Genomic DNA, 27,569 nt, shown 5'->3' with positions numbered 1-27,569 from the left:
ATCCACAAACACTTGGAAGCGTTAGATTTGCAATATGTAATTACCCAAGGCCTTGTTCACAGATCACATTTTTTCCCAACGGTCTTTTTTAAATGTTCTGCCCAACATGCTGTACAGCAGTCTTTTCCCCAAATGTAGATGAATTGTTTTCCTCTAGCACCAGACTGGGTAATGACAGGCAGGAATCTATGGAGCAGGAGACACTGGTGTCTGATTTCCTTTATGGGGGTCCAAAGTGAGCATGTGAAAAGCAAAACCTGAGAACCCCCCACAAGAAGGCCATTGCTGCTTTTGCTATTGTTTAGAGAGCACAAGGATGAAGAAGGAAACTCTAGATAACAGAGCCAGGGGGCAGATGCCCTTCTGACCTAAAAATCTACTTTGCATGGGGGTGCTGGAGTGGCCCCAAGTTCAGACGGAGCCACATGGCCTTCAGGGCATCTACCCAACCGGTCCACAGCAGGATCGTCTCCTGAGGAGAGGCAGGTGCGCCATGAGCCACAACAATGGCTGCTTTGAGCTGGCCAGAGGACTACAGTCACTCGTTCTCTTAATCCTTCACTGGACATCTTCTCTACTGATTGAAAAAAGGGCCAGGGCTAAGTATGAGAAGGAAGGTTCTGTCCCAAACAGCACCATCTACATCACCTCCAGCCTTCATACCCACATTGTGAGCTTTCCTCTTCCAATTCCCCCACATGCCCACAAGAAAATGAGGGGCCCTAAGCTCCTGCCTAACAGAGCAGCGTGACTCACCTCCTGTGAGCCTACCTGCCCCTCTTTATCCCACTTCCTACTGTAGTCTACGCATAAAAGGAATGCCCACTATGATTCGGCCGCCCCCTGAGCACACAGCGTTGGCCTGGGGCCCCAGGTTAAGAAATGTGCCCAGACATCAAGCCTACATTTGCTTCTTTGGCCTCTGAGGCCAAATGGAACAAGTTTTATCCCTTTTCCAACAAAGCCCTACAACTATATAAACCCAGTTATCATGACCAGGACCTCAGCTGCCTAATCTAGGAATGATGGTGCTTGGATCAGATAACCTTTATGGACCCTTATAAATGTATAATCCAGTGAATGGGGTTGGGTCTTATGCTTCCTATGATCATGGCACTAGCTGGTTAGAGGACTTAGTGAAGACACTGAGACCAATGTTAGGATTCTTACAAGGTGTTAAATCACTGGAATGAATAAAGACAATTGATTTGATCCTAAAGGAGATATTATGGGCCAGAACTTGAAAGAAGGTACTGAGTGGAATTGAGAAGACACTGGTTAAATCTAATTTAGCATTGATTTAATCCTACAACAAATAATGGTTTCCTGGTGATGAAATAAATGATTGGTGTATATTCAGTGTGCATCATATAAGCAAGAAACTCTCAAGGCCAAGCACACAGAAGCCCACAATCCCATTCTTGGAGGCAGAGTTTGATTCATTCCCACATCTACCTTCATGCTATCTGGACACATCGAGAGGCTGGAGGCTGAAGGACAAACCTTTGGATTCGGAAACATTCGGACAAGAGCTCTTGGGGCATTTCATGAATGTTGCCGACTTGATTTTCCATTGCTGTACACTTTAGCTTCATACTTTTATACTTTTTAGATTTTTCACCCCAGGACTCAGAAAGGCCTCCTCAAAGCACACCCTGAGCCCAGCTCTCTGCTTCTCGTATCTACTTAGATTTCTTCTAAGAAAGTCCCTTCTGTAGCCCAGAAAATGCGTTGCTCTCATTTCTCACACTTGTTCTGACCACATACAAACACCTCTGCTCACAGTACTCATCAGCCCCACCTAGCACCTCACCTTTTGGATCGCTGGACCATTTCCTTCTTGGTTATTATCCTGTTCCTCACAGTCACGTAACCTAGGCAAATAGAGATATACTTCTGGTCAATGGTGGTTTTGAAGCTTTTTATCCAATTCCCCAAATCCCAAAAGCAATGTTCACCAGGCAAGGCTGGCCTGATACTGGGGCAGAGAAGCACACTGCTCAGAAAGCAGAGGGCATCAGAAAAATGGCATCAGCCCTCATTCCATGCCAGTTGGAGCGACCCAAAAGGTTAGGGGCTCAGCCCGCCCTCTGGGCAGATGGGTGAATAATCTGAGCTCTTATCAAACAAAGGAGAGGGCCCAAGGATTGCCAGCTTCTTTTTCCTCTACTTCCGCTATAGACATCTTTTCCCCCAACTAGACATGTAAGTTCTCAGGGTTTAATGACCACTATTCAATTCCTTTTTTAGTCACCAATGTCCGTAACGCGATGTACTCCATAAACACAGGTTGACTTGAACAGAATAACTGCCAAAGTACATTTATCCCCAGGAGTGCTTTTCTTGTGGCTCTCTGAATGGTCAAAAAATAGACTTCTGAGAATGCCTCTCTGTGCCCATGCTGAGACAGTCAGAGAAGGGAGGGGAGGCCGAGGCCCAAGGATTGTCAAGAACAAGCCCCCAGTCGGAAGTAGGAGAACTCCGAGCCGCTCATTTCTCACAGGCCTTCATCCTCTGTGCTCCAGAGCCGGGATCCGGCTGCACCCTCAGCTCCAGAAGAGCCAGGATCATGGTCCTGAGCCACTTATGTCTCTCTGAAAAGCCGCCATCCTCTTGCTTAAGGATCCCCTTTCTTGTACCAGCCACCTCTTCCAAACCCAGCAGAATAAACCCCAAGCCTTGGGGAAGCAGGCAGGGAAAACAAGCCACGGCCTGACCGTGCCTTTGGTCCCCACTGCCAAAAGCAGCGCCCAATCCTGGGTCTCAGGAGAGCCCTGCACTGGTGGAGTCATTTATTTCCTACCTGCTCTCATGTCTCCCCATCTCACTGCACTCCCCCCCCCCCCACTCCTTCCTACTGATGACACTGTGGACGGCAGATTGACGTGAAGAGCTTTAATCGCCTAGAACTTCATGAGCTCCAAAGACTGCTCAGATAGCTTAGCCCTGCCCTGACCCAAACCAAATGTGTGAGATTCATTTGGTTCTTTTAAAAATTCTTTTTGGGTTTGTCACCATGTTTCCGGTTACTCTGATACTTTGGGGAACACAAAGAAGTTCACTTGTAGCTGTCTGGGAGGAGGGGAAAAAAAGCTCTAGAAAGTAATTATGTGTGGCCAATTTTGGCAATTTCCAGAAAATACAGACTTTCCACTTAAGAAAAATCTTAAAAGGTCTTTATTTTACAGAGGAGGAAATGACTTGTCTAAAGTCTCCCCCCAAAGTCACAAGTCAGCAGAAAGAGGCCTCCCTTGGGGGTCTGCCATGGACTTTATTCCGGCTGATCTGGTGTGGCTTACGATCAGGGAGGTCCAGAGGTGTGCTCCTCAGAGCCTCTCCCTCACCACAGATGTTTTCAGCGCATCCCCCCAGTTTTGCTGTGCACCCCGTACCTTTCTTGGAAAGAAAGCCCGCCATGTCCCGGGACTCCTTTTGCTGCTCCTCAGTGTTGAACAGCTGATCACGCTCCTTCTGCAGCAGGCGCTGCAGCTTGCGCTCCTCCGTGATCAACCTCAGCCGCTTCACCCGAGCCCTGGAGCGGGAGATGAAGTCGGGGCGCAGCCTCTCCAGGGACTCCTAAGGCAGACAAAGGAGAGCTGCATGTCTGGGAGAGCCCAGGCAAGAGTCAAGCTGCCACCTTGCCCATTACATCCGTATGGCCTGAGAGGTCTTGTGGGTAACAAAGGAACATGGACTAGCAGAATAGGAGGGGCCAAGGGGAGTGGCCAGAAGAGACAGACACCCTGAGGGCCAGCGGAGGAGAAAGTAGACAAGACACCCCTAACGGTCCTCCCCACCCATGCACCTGCAGGCCCGCCTTCATGAACCGTGCAGGGGTCTCCTTGTCCTGGTGGAGGCCAGGCGGCTCAGCCTGCCGCCCGCTGCTACTCTCCGTCTGCCAGTTCTTCTCTCGAAGGGGCTGCCGCCAGGGCTTGCTGCTTATCAGGGGGGCAAACCAGGAGGGGCCGGGCCCAGGCACCCAGCCGGGCTGGTTTTCCTTCTTGGCCTGCCTGGGGTTCTCGGCAGGGATGAACCAGGAAACCCCTGTGGGAAACATCAAGAAGGATTAGGGAGACAGCTCTCAGGGGGCGGCCCCCAGGTGGCTCCCAGAGGCCTTCCCTGAGCATTTCCTTGTAATGAGCGCCCTGTGGGCAGGCTGGCCGCACCATCTCACCCGGGACCAGCACAAGAGCATTCCTGAGGACTGAGCTTCGGGAGGGCAGGAGCAGAGGCTGTGAGGGGGCTCACCGTGGGTTCCAAGAGGGGGTGAGCGCTTGGACAGGGGCGGGCTTGGGGTCTGGCCCTCCCCCGCGCACAATGTCCCTGCACACTGCTTCCGGTCCGTCCCACCCCCCCTTCAGGCCCAGCCCGCTTCATTCCCTTTGGGAAAGGTATCCTACCTAGGCCGGACTCTCCAGGTGATAACAAACGGCGGCAGATGCGGAGAGGAGAAGCAGCAGCAGCAGGGGCGGGGGGTGACAAGGGCTAGGGAACCAGACACTTGGGGTGCCGGGGCTGGCTGGTCTCAGTCCCCCCCAGGTGACTCTAGGACAGGTGTCAGTGACCCAGCAGAAGGGGCTCCTGGGGCAGCCTTGGCCCTTGGGAATCGCTGGGCCAGGCGCGCTAGCTTCTCCTGGCCACCCAGCCCCTTACTCACCCCACACAGCGGGCGCAGGCACTGAGCCCTCCAAGTCTGAGCTACCCCTTACCCAGCTAGAAAGCGCATGGCAGTGCCAGGAAACACCAAGTTTAGAGAGCACTGTACTTTTAATCTACTTGGAGGAACGTTCTCAGTAAATGTTCTAACCAAACCTCCTGCCCTTCCAGGAACAGTGATGTTAAGCCAAAGGTGAGGATGCTTAATGGCACCAACAAACGGAAAACAGGCATTACATTGGCAAACGTTTCAGCAGCTATACGGTTGACGCTGTCAAAAGGGGGAAAAGGGGTGAAAATTCCACGTCAGGGTCTCGGACGCCTCGGCCGGGCACAAGAGACACCACTCCCCCCACCAGCTAACAGCCTGCTTGGACTTAAAGTCATTGGCAGGAATCACAACCCCATCTCCCTGTGGGGAGAGAGGAATCCTTGCCATAGAAGCCATTTAACATGAGGGCAGGAGGGGATGTGGGGGTAAAAAAGGTCAGATGGCCTTTGGCCTAAGACCTTGGGGACATCTGGGGGCCAACAACTAGCTCAGACTCGAAGGAGGGGTTTATCAAAACGGGAAGCCCCAGAAATCCCTTTACGAGTCATTTTTCTGGAAGCAGATAAGAGAAAATACTTGTCAAATATCCAAAGGATCAGAAAGAAGGGGACAATAATAGAAAGTCAGCCTTCCTTCCTCTAGTTGACTTTTTTATTATTTTATTTTATTTTTTTAAATGTTTTACAAGGAGGATAAGGGAAGGAAAAAGGTGGGCTCTGTACCTCTGCTTTCAGGATATTGGGTAAGAATTTTTTTTTTTCCCCCTGAGGCTGGAGTTAAGTGACTTGCCCAGGGTCACACAGCTAGGAAGTGTTAAGTGTCTGAGACCAGATTTGAACTTGGGGGGTCCTGAATTCAAGGCTGGTGCTCTATCTACTGCGCCACCTAGCTGGCCCTCGTTGGGTAGAATTAAGAACTAAAGGAGAAGACAAGGAAAATAGAATCCCCGAAGCAAGGAAAACGAGAGCAGAAAAGGCAGAGATTGTGGTACAACACAGACCCAATGACTCAGGACACCAAGCTGCTAAGGGCCCCAATCCTGGGGCTGTCTATGGTTGAGTCCGAGTCTTGACCACAGAAACACTGACAGCAATGTCCCAGTGATGGCCTTCCTGCCAGTCAGGATGAAGGGAGGTAGAGATGGAATGGAAACACCTGAAAGCTTCCAGTGCTATCTGTCTGCAAAGGTTAACCTGAAGCTGGGGGCTTTTACCTTCACAGCAAAGAGGTTTACTTCTCCTCGGCTTCTTGGTCCACATGTAAATTGTCAGAGGCTTCTCGTCTTCTAAATTGCTTCCCGGACTCGAATTGTTCACGCGACTGTCTCCTCTTGTACCAGTCGCTTTATACTTTGGAGTTGGAAAAGTCACCCCAAAATCTCGAGTGTGTTTTCTTGTAGTTCTCACAATCTCCAATTCCCCTAAGAACAAAAGTTACAGTTCTGACTGGTTTCCATGCAGGAAGCTCTGTCCAAGTGCCTTTTCCTAAGTTTTGGTCTCACGCAACCCGACTCCCCTGAAAACTCAGGACCAGAAGGTTTTGAATGGGAATCGATCTGAACAAAAGGCTCCCACCATAGAGTTAGGCCAAAAAGAACCGCCGGCACCTCGTTTTGCACATGGGCTTTATTGCAGATGTGGTTTATTCTGTCATTATTTATCTACTACAAGTAAGAGCTGAAACAGGTGGAAGAAACTGATCCAGCCAAACTCCTTTTAAAACTCGCCTCAGATTGTCGCAGTGAGAAGTCCCGAGTCAGCATCAGCCCAGGGTCTCCTGCCCCTCAGACTGAGGAAGGCCACAAGAATCCACAAAAATGGGCAAAAAAGGGCCACTCTTTAAAGACACAGACTGTTACTCTTTTACCTTTGTATGCCCAGAAGATATTAGACATGTCAGAAATGCTACATATGGCTAGAATTATTATATAAACCTAACTGGAGCGGACATCTTTTATTACAGCAGGGGAGCGCCAAGCGCCTCACAGTTGGGGACGTTCCTTTCTCTGCTGGGGCAGAGGTTTCTATTAAAGTCACGCTTTGTCCTCCTAACTGCAAACTCTAGAAGTGACCAAGGGCAGAGAGGGCCTCCCCTGGGAGTCACTCACCTGTTTGGACGCCCTTATTTAACATCCGGATATTGTGCTTCTCTTTGGGGCTGGAGCTAGAACTCCAAGCACTACTGGTCGTTGAGAACGAGTCCGAGGAAATGACATACTCCACCTGTAAAGCATCATGGCCCTCAGTTAAGTCTGCCTGGATCTTAGCCGCTGGGCAGAGAAAGCAAGCCCAGAGCCGAACCTCATGCTTGTGACCCCTCGCCCCATGACCCCAAAGATGGCAGGCAGCTCCTGGAGGGGAGGGGACTGACAGACATTTCCTGACTACACCCAGACAACAGAGGGAACTACTTCACTCCTTTACTGGGAGAAGAAGATTGCAAAGGGCAATCCCAGAGCACCAATGATCTGCTGCCATTAGGATTTTATACATCATCAGGATGTTTTTGCTGAGCCTCCATCATTCTCTTTCCCTAGAGGAACCAGTTCCTGACAGGAATGGCTTGGCTGCCAAACTTTTCTTACTTAACAGAGGAATAAAATGTACATAATCATACAAGTCCTGAACATGAGTTGTAAGAAAGGAACATTGTGAATGCCCAAGTGTGCCAGTCATTTACAAAGCTTCTGTGCCCTCCGTTGTCAACAGGATGGCATCAGGAAGTGAACCACCAGAAAGCTGATTTCATTTTGGTTTTAGTTCCCCCGCACAAAACAGCTATGGGTTGTGATCCTGGCCATAAGCTCTAGAAGAAAGATTTCCTTTCTGTTACCAGAATAGAGGCAGGACAATGTGGAAGACGGAACACTGAGTGTGAGTTAGAAGACCTGGGTTGGAATTCCAGCCCCATCTGTAAAATGGGGATAATCTTACTTGTACTACCTGGAAGCTCTCTGATGGGAGAGACTGTTTTGCCTTTATGTTGGTATCCCCAAGACCTAACACAGCATCCAGAGAAGAAAGTAGTATTGATGCAAAACCAGCTGCGTCCTCTGGGTGCCCAGAAGGCGGGCCCAACTGCACAACTATGGGCACAGGAGCCTTGAGAGAAAGAAGAAGCTCAAAAGTGAGCAGTTTCCTACAGGAACCTGAGAGCTGTTGTTGAACACAGGGTTGGCCACAGCTTGAAATGTTCCCTAGGTAACTCAGGAGAGATGAAGGCCAGTGGGTGTGTCTGTTTGCACACACATGCACATTCTCTTGGCACCCAGAGGCACACCCTCAGGGAGGAGAGTGACCAGCAAGAGAAGGCAGTCTCTGGCAAACGCTGCCCAGGTTGGGGAGGATGGTCACTCACTGAAAAAGTCAGACCCTGGGAGTAAGGAATCCCTGATAACCTGGGAGAGAATCACTTCAAGGGAGTAAATGAGGAAGTCAGATGGTAAAGGGTTTTAAAAAATGTGGAGGAGAAAAGAGGAAATGCAGACTACAAGTAGTAGTGGACCTGGCTTTGGAGCAGGGAAGAATGAGGGAATGGCACTCAGCAGGGGGCAGATTTTCAAGGGACCCTGGGTGCACTCACAGACACAGAGAATAAACAGGGAAACACAGAAGGGCAAAGTGTGGGCTGGGGCTGGGAAGCACTCTACAGGCCGGCTTTCCGTCAGTCTCTAGACCTCTAGCCATCCAGGGGAAGATCGGTCTCCTAGAGCTCCCCCTGTCCTCCTGCTCCCCATTCCAGGCTGCCTGAAAAACACAAGGGGTCCCTGCTGAGGGACTGACAGCCACACTGAAATCTAACCACCTGCTGGTTAGGGCTGGCTCCGGCACACTCCTGGGGAGAAGGCCATGGCCTCCTGAGATGCAGAACAAGGGACAATAGCTGTCTTCTACAAACAGCCTTGATTTCGCAATAAAGTATAGATTCTTCAAGGAACGGTATTGGGGGTAGAGACAGTATGGCTTAAGGTTTAACGAGCAAAGAAAAGCTATGGATGAGCAGCTGAAGAGAATGAGAAAGCAAATAGATGGGAAGGAACAAAATAATTGCTTTGTAGTCCTTTTTCTCCAATCCTGATCTCTAGCTGACTAGCTCAACCTTTCAAGGTCCTCTCCTCTCAAGTTCTTGCACTGTCCCATCACTGTTCATGCTTTACCAAACCCCACCCTACTGACACCATCCTTATCCTCTGCTAGGGAAGTCACACAACCACGTTTCATTGGGTCCACTACAGATCTATAATCTAATCTAGGAGTGCAGTGAAAAATGATGCAAATCTTGCTTCTAACACTTAATAAATGTGACCACATTTCCTCATTTTTGAAAGCTAGGGTGACTCAGTGGCCAGATCTGCTTGTCCATCAGTGCTTGGGGAATGGATGGAGGATGTCACTCAGATGCATCACGCAGTAACTGATCCCTCTACCTGGAAACTGTCATGTACTGGCAAGGAACCGAGATGCAATGTCCTATCCCTTTTTACTGAAGTACACCTGTCCAAACTGTCTTTATCTCATTCCAAGTTACCAATAAAAACTATATCCATCTTGAAGACACTACAGATCCCCAGTGACCAGCCTGCCAATATGTTCCTTGACAGACTTTTAATGTTTTAATTCTCTTTGTCCTGAGTTTTGCTTTCTTAAGCAGGGCAAAAGTCTAAATGAAGAATTTTCCTTTTAACATCATCTAGAAAAGGAAGTTAATAATACCTATGGCACCTAGAACCAGGAGATCATTATACACTTCAACAACAATACTGTATGAGAATGTATTCTGATGGAAGTGGATATCTTCGACAAAGAGAAGAAGATCTAATTCAGTTCCAATTGATCCATGATGGACAGAATCAGCTACACCCAGAGAAGGAACACTGGGAAATGAATGTAAACTGTTTGCATTTTTGTTTTTCGTCCCAGGTTATTTTTACTTTCTGAATCCAATTCTTCTTGTGCAAAAAAAATTCAGTTCTGCACACATAGATTGTATCTAGGATATATTATAACATATTTAACATGTATGAGACTGTCTGCCATCTAGGGGAGGGGGTGAAGGGAGGAAAGGGAAAAATCAGAACAGAAGTGAGTGCAAGGGATAATGTAAAAAATTACCCATGCATATGTACTGTCAAAAAAAAAAGTTATAATTATAAAATTAATTTTTAAAAATACCTATGGCACCTGACTCATAAGATCACTGTAAGGATCAAACAAGATAAGGTATAATAACTAAGTCCCCATGAAGAACTGGCACAAAGTCAGGAAGATGAGGTTTGAACCCCCGGGACCAGTGACTTGCCAGCTCTCTACCCATACCCCGTGCTTCTAGTGAATCAATAATGGTATTTAAAAATATATATTATCAATAATACAGTCATTGAATTCCTAAAGGAAGAGTTAACTGAAAGATCTGAAAAGAAAAACATCTAAAGAGGAAACTTTAATACTTCACTCTTGACAAATCAAACAGAAAAAGATATTACAGACTTAAGTAGAATGTAAGAAATCTACCCAAAGGTAGATTTAAGGGAAGACATTTCCTTCGATGGAAAAGCTCTGAGCATTTCTGTAATCATAAAGAAAGATGTAAAGAAAGAAAGAAGACAAGAGGAGCTAACTGATGGAGCAAGACAGTGAGAAGAGGGATATTAGAAGTAGTAACGGGATCAAAAACACAAGTCAAAAAGAAAATGCCTCGTCTAGGAAGAGAAAAAAAGAATCAAGTTTGAGAAGAGAAGAGTTTGATTAGAAAAGCAGCTTTTTTTAGGTGAAGAAAGGAAGATGAGAAAATATCTCTTTGTTTCTGTGACGCTGACTAAGGATGGAGACTGGAGAAGGTCTGAAAGAGCTTCAGGCAAGAATGTGACAGAGTCCCCACGGGACAAGAGCGAGCCCCATGATAAGAGACCAGACAACCCTCGGCTGCTGCGTGCCCAGCCCATTCAAGCAGGTCCACCCGTAGGAGCAAAGGAAACAGTAAAATCATTACAGAATCTTTCCTATAGCTTAAAACTTCTAGGAGATATCTCTATATCTGGAAGCTCAAAGACTAACGGAAATAAGGACAAAAATGGGTGGTCAAACAGTTCGCTTTTTACCTTAATTAGAGGGCGCTAATCCACAACAAATGGATTATACCATATTCGATGGCTACAGTTTATTCCCTAATCCCACCCATCTGGGTTTATAGCATGTCTTCCTAATCCCAAGGAGAGACCAAGTATACCGAGACCATTACAAATGATACCTTATCACTGAACAAAACCTCTTGAAAAGTATATTCTATTGTTAGATGGGTCCTGTATGAGGGATAATATATAAGCTATAACAAATTTTCCTGCACCAGCTTTGCAAACCTTGGAACACCCAAGGGGTCCCAAGTGACCCAAAGGACATGACATAAATATCTCTTGATCTCTCAATGAATCAAAAGCATGTAGTGTCTCTATAAGAAAAACAAGGATGAAAAGGAACCCTCGGTCTGTCTCTATGTAAATATGCCCATGTGTGCATATGCGTGGACATTGAGAGAACAAGGAGGGGACCTGGAAGGAGGGCGCTTGCAGCTGGGGGTGCTTGAAAGCCGTGGCCTATGTTTCTAACCAGGCTGCCTCCGAGGGACCCCGAATTCCTCCCTGCTGTCTCAGACCCAGGGCCCATGTACCTGCAGGACTCTCCTTCTGACCTGAGAAGCTGGGGGAGTTTTCTTCCACTTGGCTACTTTCTTACTGCCCTCTCTCTGCCTCTCAGATAAGGGCTTTTGCTGCCGCTTAGATGCCTCATATGTTTTTGCCTGGACTGTCCGGGCAGGGCCAGCAAAGGACACGTTGCTGCTCACCTCTTCGAGGGGGCCCATGTCCCCGTCAGTCTGGGCACTCACGTCCGACTCCGAAGCAGGCTCGGCGGGCTCAGGGGAAGGCCTGGAATCCGAAGAGATCAAGCTTACAGAATCCAGCCCAGAATGTTGGGCAGGGATGAGTGTCACGGGGTCACCCCCCAACAGTCTACAGGAAGACCGGGGCGGGGACCTGGATTTGTCACTTGGGTCTCTCTTTGATTGGTGCTTCCTCCTCAGCTGTTGCCGTGCGCTCTCCCCTTTGTGATCATCTCGGGCAGACTTGGAAGCCTGCAGAGAGAGCATCATGGGCTTCTGAAGGATCTTCGCCAGGCGATCGAGGCGCTCAACCAAGGACAAGTCATCTGAGGAGCGGGATTCGGGCAGTTTCTGCTGCTTCTGTCGCTCCTGAAACCTGTTCCAGAGCTCACTCAGAGACAGGCTGGGCTCAAGGGGCCGCGGAGCGGTCTCTCTGGCAGCACTCACTTTACTGCCACCTTGGAGGTTCTCCTCGGGCCTCTGCCAGGCCCTTGGCACTCGGTCGCCCATGACGTTCCAGTGGTACCTCTCTACCCTGCTGTAATCCACATCAGTCCGTAAGGGCAAGAATCTGTGCTCATCTGCAGAGGTTTCATAAGGTGGACAGAAACTAGAGTCTTTGTCTGTGTAAGGGAAGAAATCTCTTCTGGAATGGGTCCGGCAAGTTCCCCTTCCCCAGGGCTCACAACAGGAGAAGTCATGGTCATGTTGATGGTGCACGGGATGGTGAAAGTAAAACTGGGCCGATTTGAACACAGAATGGGTCGTGTTTTCAAGTTCCAAATGATTTTTAGATTCTGGAAAGAAAAGGAGAACAATTAGCTTTGACAGACTTCCCCCCAAAAAAGTGATTTCTTCATAAATATCAATAATATGCCTCTTCATCTCTGTAGACATAGAAAAACACCAATGTCAAAAGGGGAAGAAAATAACAGATTCTTCAGAGTTTCACAACATGATTTAATCTGTCTGTACAAAAATCAACTCTAACCCTGTGACTCCACATCTATGGCCATATCACACTACTCAATTCAGAAGCTCTACCAGCCCACTAGCTATGGGAGCCTGGCTGAGTCAGCCTGGACCTTTGGTCTCTCCTCTACAAAATGTGTCGGTTATCCTGGATGATGCTGAGAAAAGTTCTTATTTAAAAATTCAAAGGTTCTCTAATTACCCCAAGAGCCACAGAGTGAGAAACCATAATGATTAATGCAATGTTTGTGGGCAAACTTTTATTTTCTATATGTAAAAATGTGTTCTCTGGATTTCTGCACCAGGCCCTGAGGAACCTCATCAGCCTGTAGGATCGCAGGAGCACAGTACTCACTCCTCCTCTGCCAAGCCCGCTGCCCTGGGACCCCTCCAGCTGGACCGCCTCCATCACATTTTCCTCCCTTTCAGCTTCTTATGTACTGACTTCCTCCCTCAACCTGCAAAGTTTCTCAAAGGCAGGGACTATCTTTTTTTCCTGTTTCTCTCCACTTAGCATAGTGCCTGGTACCGAGATAGTAGAGAAGTCATGAACTGAACCAGCTACACCCAGCAAAAGAACTCTGGGAGTTGACTATGAACCACTACATAGAATTCCCAAGCCCTCTATTTTTGTCCACCTGCATTTCTGATTTCCTAATTGTACACTATTTCAAGTCCGACTTTTTTTTTGTACAGCAAAACAACTGTATGGACAAGTATACATATATTGTATTTAATTTATACTTTAACATATGTAATATGTATTGGTCAATCTGCCATCAAGGGAAAAGGGTGAGGGGAAGGAGGGGAAAAATTGGAACAAAAGGTTTTGCAATTGTCAATGCTGAAAAAATTACCCATGCATATTACATCTTGTAAATAAAAAGCTATAAAAAAGAATATATGATGATCAATTTTGATCTTTTCAACAATGAGATGATTCAGATAAGTTCCAATTGTCTTGTGATGGAGAGCTCTCTGCACTAGACAGAGCATTGTGGGAACTGAATGTGGACCACAATGTAGTATTTTCATCTTTTTTTGTTATTTGCTTGCTTTTTTTCCTTTCTCATTTTTTTATCTGATTTTTATTGTGCAGCATGATAAATATGAAAATATGGATAGAGGATTTGCACATGTTTAACCTATATTGGGTGATTTGCTGTTGAGGGGAAGGAATGGGGGGGAAGAGAGGGAGAAAATCTTGGAACCCGAGGTTTTGCAAAGGTGAATATTGAAACTATCTTTGCATGTATTTTGAAAATAAAAAGCAATTTTTTTTTAAAGTTTCAGTAACTAAAGAATTACAGACCACACTCTCTTTAGGAACCCTTCCTCTTAGTCTCACAACCATCCAGACACAGTCACATGATATTCTCCCCCAGTGATTCTTGCATTTTGGGTTTTTGCAGAAGGAAATCCATGAAGCAAGTGCTGAAGCTATCTTGAGGGCTGGGCAGCCTCTGTATAATAATGTATAAGATACTATCTTTGCTCATGCAGAAACTATGTTTTGATGTGGTGCGCTGCTTTATTTGTTTTGTTTTGTGTATTATATAAATATGATCAGAATCTCACTAAAGATAAAATTTTGGAGTGGAAGCTAGAGTAACTTGTGACTTTTCACACTTGCCAGAATCCAAATGTCATGGGATGAATGTATAAATATTATACATATTACTATGCATGCCCATATATATTTGAAGAGAGATGCTTTTTTTTTCCTTTATGATATTATTTTTAGTGCACATGTTCAAGCTGATCCTTACGGTATAAGTAGACTAGACACACACTGATCTGCATTAGAGTCCCCATTTGGCACTTGTATGGAGGCACGGGCTCCTCAAAGGCCCTGCCTTACAGAATACACACTCTACCACACCAGAAAGGCTTCAAATACAGGAGTCCAACAAGAGGTCATATATTTCATCCAAAGGCAAACCCATCAAAGTTTAGAAAGGCTCATTCACAAAAGGCCGACTACTGGATAATGAGTTTTTCTGGCCACCATCAGTCAAGATGCATTTATCAAGTGCTTACCATGTGCCAAGCACTGTGCTAAAGGCTGAGGATACAATGGGATGTGAAAACCCAAGCTCTGCTCTCACAGAGCTCCCATCCAAATATGGCTAGCCATACAAGATCTATGAAAAGCAACTCAAAAATTAAGTCTAGTCAGGTGAAGAAGGGCATTCTGTAATAGCATCTATGGAGGGAGCAGTCCCACTCTGTGAAATCACCCATTCTTAACACACTAACACACAGATACAGACCACCCCTCTCAGGCTCCAAGAAGTTTCTTGTCTCCCTGTTTGCAGTAAGTCTTAGTCTACCCCCATAACTTGTTTACTAAGCATATTTCAAGATTACCAAAACATTCAATCAATCAACCACAGCCATGACATGTCTTCCATTAGTTGGAAACTAGACTGACCACAGGCTTAACCATCGATCGCGATGCTATGTTGCTGCTTCCGTTGCCTGAAGCCAATGATGCTAGTCCAAATGTGGCCAAGCCGAGAACCTTTCGTTTTCTTTCTAGACTCTGCCATGGACCAAATCCTCCCTTTTGCCGTCTTTTCCGGCGCAGATAGGTGAGTTGCATCTAAGCCTGGTTTTCAGTGTCCATCGCCCTTAAGTGTGGGTCTTGAGTCCGCACTGAAATCTGCCAGCAAGGCAGGAATCCCAGGACTCTCCCAAGCCACTGGCACGCAGACTGACACCAGCACAACCGTATCTCATCTGATCCTGCCCAATGCTTCCCAGCCCCACATCACTTATCTGTAAACTAAAATCCATATGGCAATTTTACTTAATCTAGCATTATTGATGACTCTGATGTCTGAAAATTCACAAATATGCTCTATTGTCATACTGCACTTGGGGCACCTCAAAGGGATCAATAACCACTCAAGGATTTTGCACAAAACTACCTAAAACAAACTGAGTTTGTGCTTCCACCATGGTGTCCAGGCCAGGCCGGTTCTCATTCTCAGACACCAAATAATGCATCTCTGATGTCACTGCAGTACCTCCTATGAGCAGCTCAGAGTCCGATAATCATTTGGGGAACCTGGAGTTACCCATTTTTGCTTGTTTAAGAGGGACTTTACTTAGAGCCCAAAACAGAATTGAACAGCTTCTGACAGCACCAGGGCAGGGGACTTGGAGCACACGAGAGACCAAAGCCAGAGAAGCTGTGAAACACATACCTGTGGCTTTTTCTGGGGGGGGATTCTGTTCTTCCGTCCAGGCTGACTTACACGCAGTCTTTTTGCTGTAGATGCCCTCCTTGTGCTTAATGGTTACAATGTCGCACACGTTCTCATCCCTTGTGCCCAAAGCATCAGGAGGGAACTCTGGAGCAATGGCATCATTGGAGCCTGGGAAGAGAAAAGTAAACATGGGAGGTACAGTGAGGGGACAAGGCCCGCAAGAACCCCACGGGCTTTCAGAAGCAACTTTCTGAATATGAATCACAATCCATCATAAAAAAACAATACAAATAAATCCAAATGCTAGCTAATTCTCTTCTAACATGGAGTTCTACACGCCAATATTTCTTACCAACAGATTCCCCAAATGACTTAAAGAGGGAGGGGGAAGATGAGCAGACAAAATGATAAAACAAAATGAGGAAGTGATTCCCTGCAGAATATGAGAATCTACTATCTCAAAACAGCAAGAAAGGAACCAGATATATAGTCATGAAAATAACAATAATTAGAGGATGGGAAATACTCCCACCTAGTGAAAATAAAGCCTTCTGAAGGAACGTGATGTAAGGATTCATATTCTCACAGTCCATGTGAGATAACAACTTCCTTTTCAATTTTGGCTGTGGTCCTTTTCTAGTATTTTCTTATTAATATACACACATACACATATGCATGCAAATATATACACACATACATATATGTATTTATAAATGCATACATAAATATATATACACACAAATTCTAAATGTATACATATGCATATGGTTTTATATGTGTATGTGTGTGTGTGTGTGTGTGTGTGTGTGAATATATTTAATGAACAAGAGAGGAAAAAGAAAAATATTATTTTAGATTCAAAGTTGAACATAAAAAGAATTCAGTTATGAAGCTCTGAATTTCAATACCACTTAATTTTCTTTTAAAGTATATAAATCCAACCCATGCCTTAAACTGGTCCTACTCTCTAGACTTCCTTCAGGCTTCCTTTCCACACCCACTGTCCCACTATGCACCTTTGGCAGATGGCCTTTCCAGGCCTCCCATGGAACTGGGCCTCCCTCTCAAGTGTCCCATGAGGTACCCATCTGCATGTTCACACATCATCCCCATTGTGTCTCCCTTTAGAACACAAGCTCCTTGAGGACACACACTAATTTTGCCTTCTTTCTCAGTGCCTAAGCAAACAGTAAAGCATTTAGCATGCTGCTGCTCACTTATTGCCTGACTGATCTGCATGACCTTGAATCCAATTACAATGGCTTTCTCACTGCTCACTCCTGACACACAGCCCTCCATCTATACTCTGGGCTGGGAAGAAACATCACTTCTACCTCACTAAGTTACCTCCAAAACAGGCAGTCTTTCCTGAACCACAGCACCCCCACCCTCACCAGCTGCTATTGCCTCAACCATCCCTCCTACAAAAAATTCCCTTGTACTTTGTGCACACTTATTTATGTATCCACATGTGCATTTTTAAGTGGGGCAGAAATCGAGTGGCATGTTCACACCATGAGAGTTAGATTACTTACTAGACAAAACACAGTCAACAGAAGTTATTTCAATGTCTAGTAAAAACAAGATCTAATTAAAAATAAAAAAGATCAAAAGTTCTAAAAGTTTATAAGCTAAGAACAAAACAGGACCCACAAAAATAAGTGGATGACAATTCAATTCCAATTGATCAGTGATGAACAGAATCAGCTATACCCAGCGAAAGAACATTGGGAAATGAGTGTGGACTACAACATAGCATTCCACTCTTTCTGTTGTTTGCTTGTATTTTTGTTTTATTCCCTGATTATTTTTACCTTTCTAAATCCGATTTTTTCCTTGTGCAACAAGAGAACTGTATAAATATGTACACATATATTGTATTTAAGATATACTTTAACATGTTTAACATGTATGAGACTGCCTGATATCTAGGGAAGGGGGTGGAAAGAAGGAAAGAGAAAATTGGAACAGAAGTGTTTGCAAGAGTCAATGTTGAAAAATTAGCCGTGCATATGTTCTGTCAATAAAAAGCTGTAATAATAATAAAAAAAAAGACTAAGTGGATGAAACAAAATGTACTTAATTCCTAAATAGAACCCGAAGACTGACATGACCCACTAAAAATTATCTAAATCATTCAGTTATTTGAAGTGAAAGTTTTTTTAAACTGAGCTTCCATAAGGAATAGTGAACAAAAAATCCTGAAGTACTTTCAATTTTCAGAATTTATCATAAGGGACTTACACAAATCAAAGATTCACATATTACCTGAGTGGGTGCTCTCAAGAGTAGTGTCTGATTTGGCGACAGGATACTCAAGGGGCTCTGTTAAGTGTGGAACATAGTACATTTCAGCACTCCCAGGAGGCTTGTAGGGCAGCAGTGAAAACTGAGCTGTAGGGATGGAAAGAATCACAGGGCAATAATGAAAACCAAAATATAACATGGGCCAGCTAGATGGCAAGGTGATATAGCACCAGCTTCGGGGTCTGGAGGACCCAATTTCAGATCTGACCTTACCCACTTAATAGCTGTGGGACTCTGTGCAAGTCACTTGACCCCAAATGCCTCAAAATAAATAAATAAATAAAGTAGGAGTTGGACAAGACACAGAGAGATGGGTTTTGTTCTGATCACAAGGATGAAAAATATCAGATGCTCATGTTTTCAAGTATCTGAAACATGGTGATTCTCACTCACAGAGCCTTTAAGAGGAGACAAGGCAATTAAACTCTCTAAAGATTAATTTCTTCAACTGTCAAACAGAAAATAATAACATGGGGACTCTGACTCATTTAAATAATTGTTAGAAAAAATAATTTTATATACCATACAATGATACATAAATTGGAGCCATCATAATTATAAAAATCACATACAACCAAACTATATCATACTAGTGAAGAAATAAAAGATTAATAGAACATATCTGATAATTCAGAACTAGAAGCAAAAATACATAATAAATTAGTGATCAATATATCCAATATCACAAAACAGAGAAGGCATCAATTATTCAATAAAAGCTGTTGGAAATACTGAGGAGCATTAAGATGAAAAATGGGATTAGATTTATATTTCACATCATATTCCACAATAATTCCAAAGGAATAGATCTAAAATACTAAAATGGGTCTGTTAGAACTTAGCTGTTCTTTCCAATAATGAATATTCTAACCCATCCACCTTGTGACATTTTTTTCAAGTGTCCTCCTTAAGCTCATTACAGGGGGTCCACTCAACATCCAACTTCAGACCCTGTAAGAATCCAAGTTGGACATTCAGATGAGCCCCCTTTGTCTTCTCCCCTCATCAAATGGCCAGTTAGTCTATCTTCTTTTTCTATCATACACTTTCCTGAGAACATCCTTTCTTTTCATTTCTTTCTTTGAAGTTCCTCATCTGTCAGTGCCAGCTCATACCCACTATATGCTTCTCCACTGCCCTCCACGTGGTTTCCATTTTCAGTTCTTTGGAATTTGTTGTGTTCTATGACTCACAGCTTTATGGTATTGAAAAAAAAAAATCCAGGGAAAATGCAGAAAATGATACAAATATTTATAGCTTATCTATAAATTAGAAAATAATTAAATGGTATATCTGTGGCATTTATGGAGAAGTGGAAAACTTTTACTATTAAACATAAATTAAAGCAGACAAAACAGATGAACAAGATTATATAAAATTGAAGGGTATTTACACAAAAATAAAGAATCAAAAGGAAAAAGGAAACCCATCAGAAGAAAAATCTTTGCTAAAAATGTAATTAATAAAATTAATAAAACTCAAACTATTAAAATACAGAAATTAAAATGAATTTTAGCAATAATATCCATTTCTTAAAGAAAAATGGCTAAGGAATATGAATAGGTAATACTCAAAAGAAGAAATGAAAAGTACTGATTTTTTTCAAGCAGAAATATGTAAAAGAAAATTATTCAAACATATTAACATGACAAAAAGCTTTAAAAATTCAGTGAAGTAAAATTTGCATTAGCAAAGAACACCTCACAATCAATAAGGAACACTTTTATTTCAACATAAATATTACTGATGTGTTAAATTTCTTTTTATACAAAGAACACCATGTTTTAACCCATTAAAATGTTTTTACATGATTCTGCCACCCAATTATTTATTATTGTTCATTTTATTTACTTATTTATCATTCATGTTTAATTAATTAATGGTTGCTGATTATCTCTTCCAGATTTGTACTATTTACAAATTTAGTAAGAATGCCATCTACAGATAACAATGCTAAACAAGCAGAAGTACAATTAAGTCCCATTTTATAGCATTCTAAAAATAAATCTTTTTTTATGAACCTTCTGTAACTGCCATTCAGTCCAAGAGAAGCTATTGATTTCAGTTCTTCCATACTTTCCTGAAGACTTGAATTTCTGTCATTGAAAAACACTTTTAATTCTTGCATGTACATAATCAATGACACCATGATAACTACTGCTTATGTTAATAATGGCCGGGAAGAAACACAAGACTCTGGAATGCTTCTTTAGTCATCAAACAATATCAGGATGTGCACTTAGCATTCAGATTATATTGTGTGTGTGTGTTTGTGTGTGTATTTTAAATTAAATTACTGTACCCATATAGTATATATATATATATTAACTTCCTATTAATCTAAATACTTAAGTAACCAACAAGATTAATCTATTCCCCAATTATGATGGATATATAGAGATTTTAATGTACCTTTCACTAGCAAAGTAGAAGGTTTTTTGGCATTTCAGATTTTCAAGATTTTCTCACCCCGTTATCATTAAGTAATGGATAATATCCTCAAACATATCTATGCCACCAAAACCACTGACTATTAGAGCCCATATTGGGGGGAACAGATGGGATAAGAAGAGTGCAGTCCAACTGGTAAATAAGATAACTGGACCAACAAAAGTACAGTAAGAAAAGCTTAGACTAGTACTTTATAACTCTTAAATTATCATACAATTACAAAGAAATTAAAATTTCTAAATTGAATTTCACTCTGTTGGACACTAAAACTACTCATTTCTAACTTTTTTTTTAACATGCAGCAGCTTCCAATAGTTAGATCAATTTGTTAATTTAAATCTAGGTATATCTTTTCTTTTATATTAAATATATTTCTTATAAGAAAAACAATGTGTTTTGCTGTTTTGAACTACTATTTAAAAACTCTGAACTATTCTTCAATTCTTGTTCTTGAATGGGAAAATTCAGCCCATTTACATTTATTAATATATTTGACATAACTACTAAAATTTTCCTCTGATTATTACTGAACTAGAGGAAGTGAAACATTTTTAATCTTCTGTATATTTTAAGCTATTAAGTGAAAAATATCATTTATTTGTTAAAGTATTAATTCTTATACTTTCCTGAGGTTTAATTATAGTTTGAGAAGTTTTCTCTTTGGAACTTCCACTTCTTTCCTTTTTTCTCTTATGTTTTTAATGATATTGTTTCTCACCTGTTAGCTTTTATTAGCAATTTTGAAGGTGATCTAAATGTATTTTAATTTTTATTTGCCACTGTTGTTGACAATACATTTTAAATGAAATTCTTACTTGATTGTTTCTATTATAGTTTAAAAAATTTATTTTTACATCTACACATGCACATATAGGTATGAATGTGCAAGTATATACACATATGTATATTTTATATGTATTTATTATATATGTATATATATTACATATATATATTTATATGTATATACATACATGCATATTTTAAATTTTCATTATAATTACTAAAAGGCAAAATATGTTATTTTCTTATTAAGTACTTATTTCATCTTTTTGGATTTATGAAATGATTTACAAGAATTGCAAAAGATTATAGAAAATAATTTAGGATTTAATCAATGAATCCCCATCCAAATCATAGCCTGTCCCAAGAATTAATTGCCATGTTACTTTGGATCTCAGTTTTCTTCTCTATGAATATGAACATTGTAACAGATAATGTCATATTCCTTCCTGCTCTAAATTTATGATTCTCTGATAGCTTAAAGAATTTTGTTGATAAATTCTTCTATTTTATATCTATCTAATGAAAATTCTATTTTCCAAAAAGCATAGATATATTTGCCAAATATGCATTATAGGAAAGGGAAATGAGGGGAAATACTTCTTTTAAAATGTGTTTTTGCTTGTATTTGTCCAGTTTTGTTTGACATAATTTCCAAATTGTTCCTGAAGCAACAACAATAATCTCATTAGCCTCAAAAACTTGAAAATTTCCACAAGTATTACTTCCTTTAATCTTTATATTAGTTGGCTAATTTTCAGATAAGGAAACTGAAGCTTAAGTAACATGTCCAAGATCACAAAAATAGTAAGATAGGTCATAGAAGCAGGTGAGCTTTAAACTGCAACTCAAATTGATGCCCAAAGCGGGAATATAGAACTACTGATTCTTCACCCAAACAGACACAATAGAAGATCCTCAATTTTTTGGCAGCTATCAAAACATCCAGCATGAGAATTCAAGAATGTTTAAGGAAATTTTAGGCCTTTTTAGAAGAGGAAAATAGAAGATTTCCATGACTGCAAAGTTATGAGCTCTATCTGGAGTTTGTTTTTGAGATTTCTCATTATTTCTAAGCTTTATTCCATAGATTTTGAAATTCTTATGGATATGGAAAAGTAATTGGAATCATGTTGTAAGATTTAAAATTTTGATTTATATCAGGTTTAATAAATTAAGTGGGGGGCAGCTAGGTGGCGCAGTGGATAGAGCACCAGCCTTGAATTCAGGAGGACCCGAGTTCAAATCTGGTCTCAGACACTTAACACTTCCTAGCTGTGTGACCCTGGGCAAGTCACTTAACCCCAGCCTCAAAAAAAAAAAAAAAAAAAAAAAATTAAGTGGAAAAATGAATTTATTCAAGTAGAGTTCATCAGTTTTCTGAATGGTAACTGCTATTCTATACTGATCTCTGAACTGAACTAGCATAGAAGGCCCAAACTAGTAGACAATTGAAAATTTTCCCATGTAACACTGACAAGGTTCAATGTTGTATATACATGGATCAATGTAATTAGCCTAGAAAAAAAATTTTATATCTTAAATCTATGATATTGTTTAAAGCTTTAATTTTTTAATTTTGGGAAACCATTGCATGGGAGTGCTATTCATTTGAGGAATGATACTTAAAGAATAATGTATTTATAACATTAAGAAGTTAGTTCCTCTTTTGAAATGAATATTGAGTTTAAATGCAAACACTGAATTATGAATTTGAGTCATCATTTGTCAGAGATCTTATTTTATATAACAATTCCCTTCTGGTTAAAGACTGTCTTAACTATTCATGGGGGCAAATTTTGGTTTTTAAAAAAAATAATAATAATGGCATTTATTTGGTATTTGGGAAATTACAAAAGCCACTGCAAAGTCTCATTAACTGTAAGATTCTGAGAGAACCTGTCAAGTCATCTGGATTTTCAGCCTTGTCAAGTTATAAAATCTTAATAACTCTGTGAAAGAAATTACAAGAATATATATGAATAATGAGAGCCTTATAAACTCTAAAATAATAATTTGGTTCACAGTGGAATTAAGTCTCCCCTTATCCCTAAGTATACATTCGTCAACAAAACAAAAACAGACCTCCATGAACAAACAGATGAGGGAGGGAGAGGTGGCAGCTTACAGGAGGGGGAAGGAAGGAAATTTATTCAGTGCCTACTACGCGCCAAGAACTACACTAGGCACCTTCACAAATGTCAGCTCAGCTGATCCTTGCAACAGCCCTGGGCGGTAGATGCTATGTATGGCAATACCCACTGTACAGGTGCGAAGGCAGCACTCAGAGGCTAAGTGACTTGCCTAGATCACCCAGGCCTTCCTGACTCCAGGCCCGGCACTCCAACACTCACTGCCTTCAACTGACAGAAAATTTGCTTATTTCTATGATTTCTATGACGAATTGTCTGACTACTCACTATAAAATCCATGGATAAATAGACTGTACTTTGATTGGTATATGTTAGAATGACATCACTAAGCTAACTGTGGATCAAGAGACCCCAGTTTATAAGAACTGATTCTGGGATTGTTTTCTTTTAGAGATTCATTAGAAATTAAGCTGTCCAGACTAAGAGCAAGCAATGGGCTCTGAGTGAGAGCTTATGCATGTCTTTACATCATGTGAAAGCTCATAAAATGTGATCATTTTCCTAATTTCTAATGACTGCTTTATGTTCCAAGATGTATTAAACTGAGGAGAACAAAAGCTTTTGGAAGAGCCTTGTACATATTTAATAAGTACTAAGGAGAACCATTTCTAATTGTAATTTTTCATGACTGAGAAATGACTCTGCCCTACTCTAAACACTAAATAATACAACAGTTGTGTTTGAGATGTGGAATATCTTTGTTCAATAATTTCATTTTCTGAGCACTGATTCCGGGAATAACCATGAATTATTGTTAAGCCAGCACTCCACAATTAAAGGGAAAATACCAAAAGTGGTTCAAAGAGAGTACCCCCTAAAAACACTCCAGATGGATGGACATGGCTGTAAAGACTGAGAAATTAGCATTACAGACATTATGTAATGCCTCTTGACTCAGTTTCCTCACTGTGCAATTTCCTTTCTAAGCAAGATTCTCACCTGGTAGTTCATGAACCTGGCTAAGAATACCCTTTCACTACTGTGAAACTCTATTGCACACCTGACTGTTCCAAAAAAGGTTATTTATGACTTTTACCTGAAATCAAACAGTGCAGAGGGAAGTTTGTCCCATTAGGCCCATGACAGGGCAATCTTTGTCCATAGGCTGACAATATCCAGTCTTGATAGTGCTGACAATGTCACTACCACATCCAACAATTCTCTTTATAGCAAAGCTCTCCAACCAGGCCAGGGGGCCTGCAGATGTTTTCCAGTGTTACAGCCATTGAGCATCATTAAGCCTACTGTGCTGAAGATGTCAGAACAAAGGCCCCTGCTCCTGGTATTTAAATTGTTCTCAATTTATGGCCATAGCTAGTCTCAACTTAACCTCAGAAACTAGGATCAATCATTTCTTAGACGTCCCAACTCCATGTTCGCTGTCCAAGAGGCATGTGTTTGTGCATAAGCTTCAGTTCTTACAGTCTGTCTTTCTGTCTAAATAATTCTCACCTCTCCCATGACACAAGAATAAACTATATCCCCCCAAACTTCCCTTCTACCATGTTTCCCTTTCTAATAAGTGATTACTTCTCACAATCCTACACCATACTACCCCCCAGAATTTTATAAGCAAGTTTATTTAAGGAAACCAACCTATGAATGAATGCTGTGGAGTCCTTGACTTGCCACTGCTCACGTGGAGGACGGCAGCTGGGATTCCCACTCTGGAGTCTGCAGAGGAGCTTCCTTACCACACATTGGGGGCTTGGCTGGGAGGCTCTCTGACTAGGAGGACCACCACCCCAATCTTCTTGCAGGTAGGCCCAAGGGGCTAGCTTTTGGGGATCCACACCCCACTGCTGGCTCAAACTGATCTTGCGGCTCACTCAAACAATACCTTGATTTTCGTGAGACTTTCTTCTGCTTACTCTCCTGCCCACTCCTGCTGACAAATTGCAAAGCTGACTTTTGGGGACTATCCCTGCTTAACATACAGCTCGCAGTCTCAGCCTGCAGCTCTCACCTCAAGTCTCTGGATAATGGCAACTTCTCCCTGTGTGTTCACTCTCTGCCACCTAGAAGAGCCTGCCATCTATGCCCTAATCCAAGCCACAGGTAAGAATGTTCAGTGGCCCTGGGGGACACCCGGGCGCATATCCTGCCACGTTCCCAATGACTGAGTGCAGGCCACTGAACAGCTCTAAATACACTGACAGAATTCAGTAGCCACCAAGGAAACAAGACAGAATGAAAAGGAGAAAAAGAGCAACAGGACAGCTTCTGGAAAGCAGCTCAATACCTCCAACAATTCACAAAATGCTCCCCCCTCCCCAGCAGAAACAACATGTACCTACTGATGCTGTATAAGCTCTCAGAAATGAGAATTCCTGGGGCCCAGAAGACAATGAAGGGATACACAGGGTGTGGAAGGAGATCACAGCATGGCTTTAATAATAATTCACAGGCAAGAAGTCATGAGTCTTCTCTCCCTCTTGAAGGTCTTATTAATTTCTATACCCATGGTGTCCCCCATAATCTAAGTTCCTACAGGATACAAAAGGCTTGAATTTTTTGTCTTTCTCTCCCTAGCACAGTGATGTAGCAAGTAGGAACTTCATAAGTGTTTGCCAATTGAATTCAAAAGAATCACTGAAAGACCCAGCATAACAATGACCAGGTGACTTTTTAAATACATGGTAATCACCAATGCTGGCATTCAGTAATCTACAATCTCATGTTGAGGAATGATGAACATAACTGAATGAAGAAATCATATTCTCTTAATTATGTAAAAAACTTCAAGATTCAAAAAAGCACAATAGATCCTATTTTTATTGAAGCTTGATTTTATTGCCAACTTTTAAAAGCCACAAAAATGAAAAGATAAAACTTAAAAGTTTCTCCTGCCCTGGTCATCACAAATCTCCAGGATGACACAAAAAAAATAACAGTTGGTCTACTGATTAGATGGGCATCCCAATAGATTTCACATTTAAATGCACACACATAATAAAATCAAGCTTCCTTACCAGTTGGGCAATGAGATGGCTTCTTAAGAATGCTGTGAGGCTGAGAATTAATAAAAATCTCTGATGACAATGTGGTTTTTCCTGGACTCTCAGTTGTTATTTGAGTGACGGCATCTGACGAGAGCTTGAGAGGAGTGTCAGAGCTGGCATTCCTTAAGTTATCTGACGTTACACTAAACATAAAAAACACCACACGAAGTGAAATGGAAAAAGTATTTCATAAAAAGGTCAAGATCAAATTTGATGATATAAACTTCAAAAAGTTACCCCCCTCTCCCCACAATCCCACTCTTAATACAAACCCTTCTTGACCCTGTTCATCCTTTAAGCCTAAACTTGCCCCTTGGGACAACAAGCTACATGATCTATTTTGCTTTTTGTAAAAAGAAACCGTTCAATGTAAACCATAATCCTCTTTCTTCAGAAACAAAAATCTCCCTCAATCTTCAGTTCCTCTGTCACAAGATATAAACAATAAAATAAGAGCACAGTGGAGTCAAATGCTCCCTTCCTCCTGGAGTGTTCAGGAGAAAGTTCTCTGTAAACTTTGAAGAGCTAAATAAATATGAGTGTGTATTTTTCACCAAAGGATATGACATCTGAGCTAGGATTTCCAGGATAAAGGCACGATTTCAATCTCAGTAAGCATTTATCTAAGGACCTTTTGTACTCAGTATTGTGCTAACTGCTATCCTTGCCCACAAGAATTTTACAATCAAATTGAGGTATGGAAAGGGGAGAGGGAGAAAGAACATACATAAAGACAATGAGAAGAGAGGCTGGAGACTCCGGACTCCAGACTCCAGGATACATCTTTGGCTAGCTGCGTGGCTTGCCTGCCTCCTTCATTTCTCCCCTTAAAAACCAAGGACTTTGATTATCCTGACTCTGCCTGATCCTGAGGCCCAGACATTATACTATATGATGATCAATTCTGATGGATGTGGCTCTCTTCAACAATGAGATGAACCAAATCAGTTCCAATTGTTCAGGAATGAAGAAAACTAGCTACACCCAGCGAAAGAACTATGGGAAATGAATGTGGACCATAACACAGCATTTCCACCTTCTGCTATTGTCTGCTTACATTTTTGTTTTCCTTCTCAGGTTATTTTTACCTTCTTCCTAAATTCAATTT

General features: G+C 42.0%; 1 protein-coding gene across 11 annotated transcripts in view; it reads right to left on the bottom strand.

Annotated features, from left to right (window-relative positions):
• ALMS1 (ALMS1 centrosome and basal body associated protein) overlaps positions 1-27,569 on the bottom strand; it is an 84,785-nt gene that overhangs the window by 7,523 nt on the left and 49,693 nt on the right. For 6 of the 11 annotated variants that reach the window (XM_074285564.1, XM_074285555.1, XM_074285560.1 and 3 more), the window contains 9 exons: positions 26,432-26,604; positions 18,037-18,162; positions 15,766-15,936; positions 11,372-12,378; positions 6,816-6,930; positions 5,922-6,128; positions 3,806-4,044; positions 3,393-3,576; positions 1,814-1,874 (listed from right to left, as the gene is read on the bottom strand). In XM_074285564.1, coding sequence (XP_074141665.1) covers positions 1,814-1,874; positions 3,393-3,576; positions 3,806-4,044; positions 5,922-6,128; positions 6,816-6,930; positions 11,372-12,378; positions 15,766-15,936; positions 18,037-18,162; positions 26,432-26,604 — 2,283 coding nt within the window. Of the gene's footprint in view, positions 1-1,813; positions 1,875-3,392; positions 3,577-3,805; positions 4,045-4,748; positions 4,928-5,921; positions 6,129-6,815; positions 6,931-11,371; positions 12,379-15,765; positions 15,937-18,036; positions 18,163-26,431; positions 26,605-27,569 lie in introns of those variants that run through there. The other 5 variants (XM_074285556.1, XM_074285558.1, XM_074285561.1 and 2 more) reach the window with 5 other exon arrangements.

Source organism: Sminthopsis crassicaudata, chromosome 2, assembly GCF_048593235.1.
Source record: "Sminthopsis crassicaudata isolate SCR6 chromosome 2, ASM4859323v1, whole genome shotgun sequence".
NCBI classification, from domain to species: domain Eukaryota; kingdom Metazoa; phylum Chordata; class Mammalia; order Dasyuromorphia; family Dasyuridae; genus Sminthopsis; species Sminthopsis crassicaudata.
This window is presented reverse-complemented; position numbering and strand designations above follow the sequence as displayed.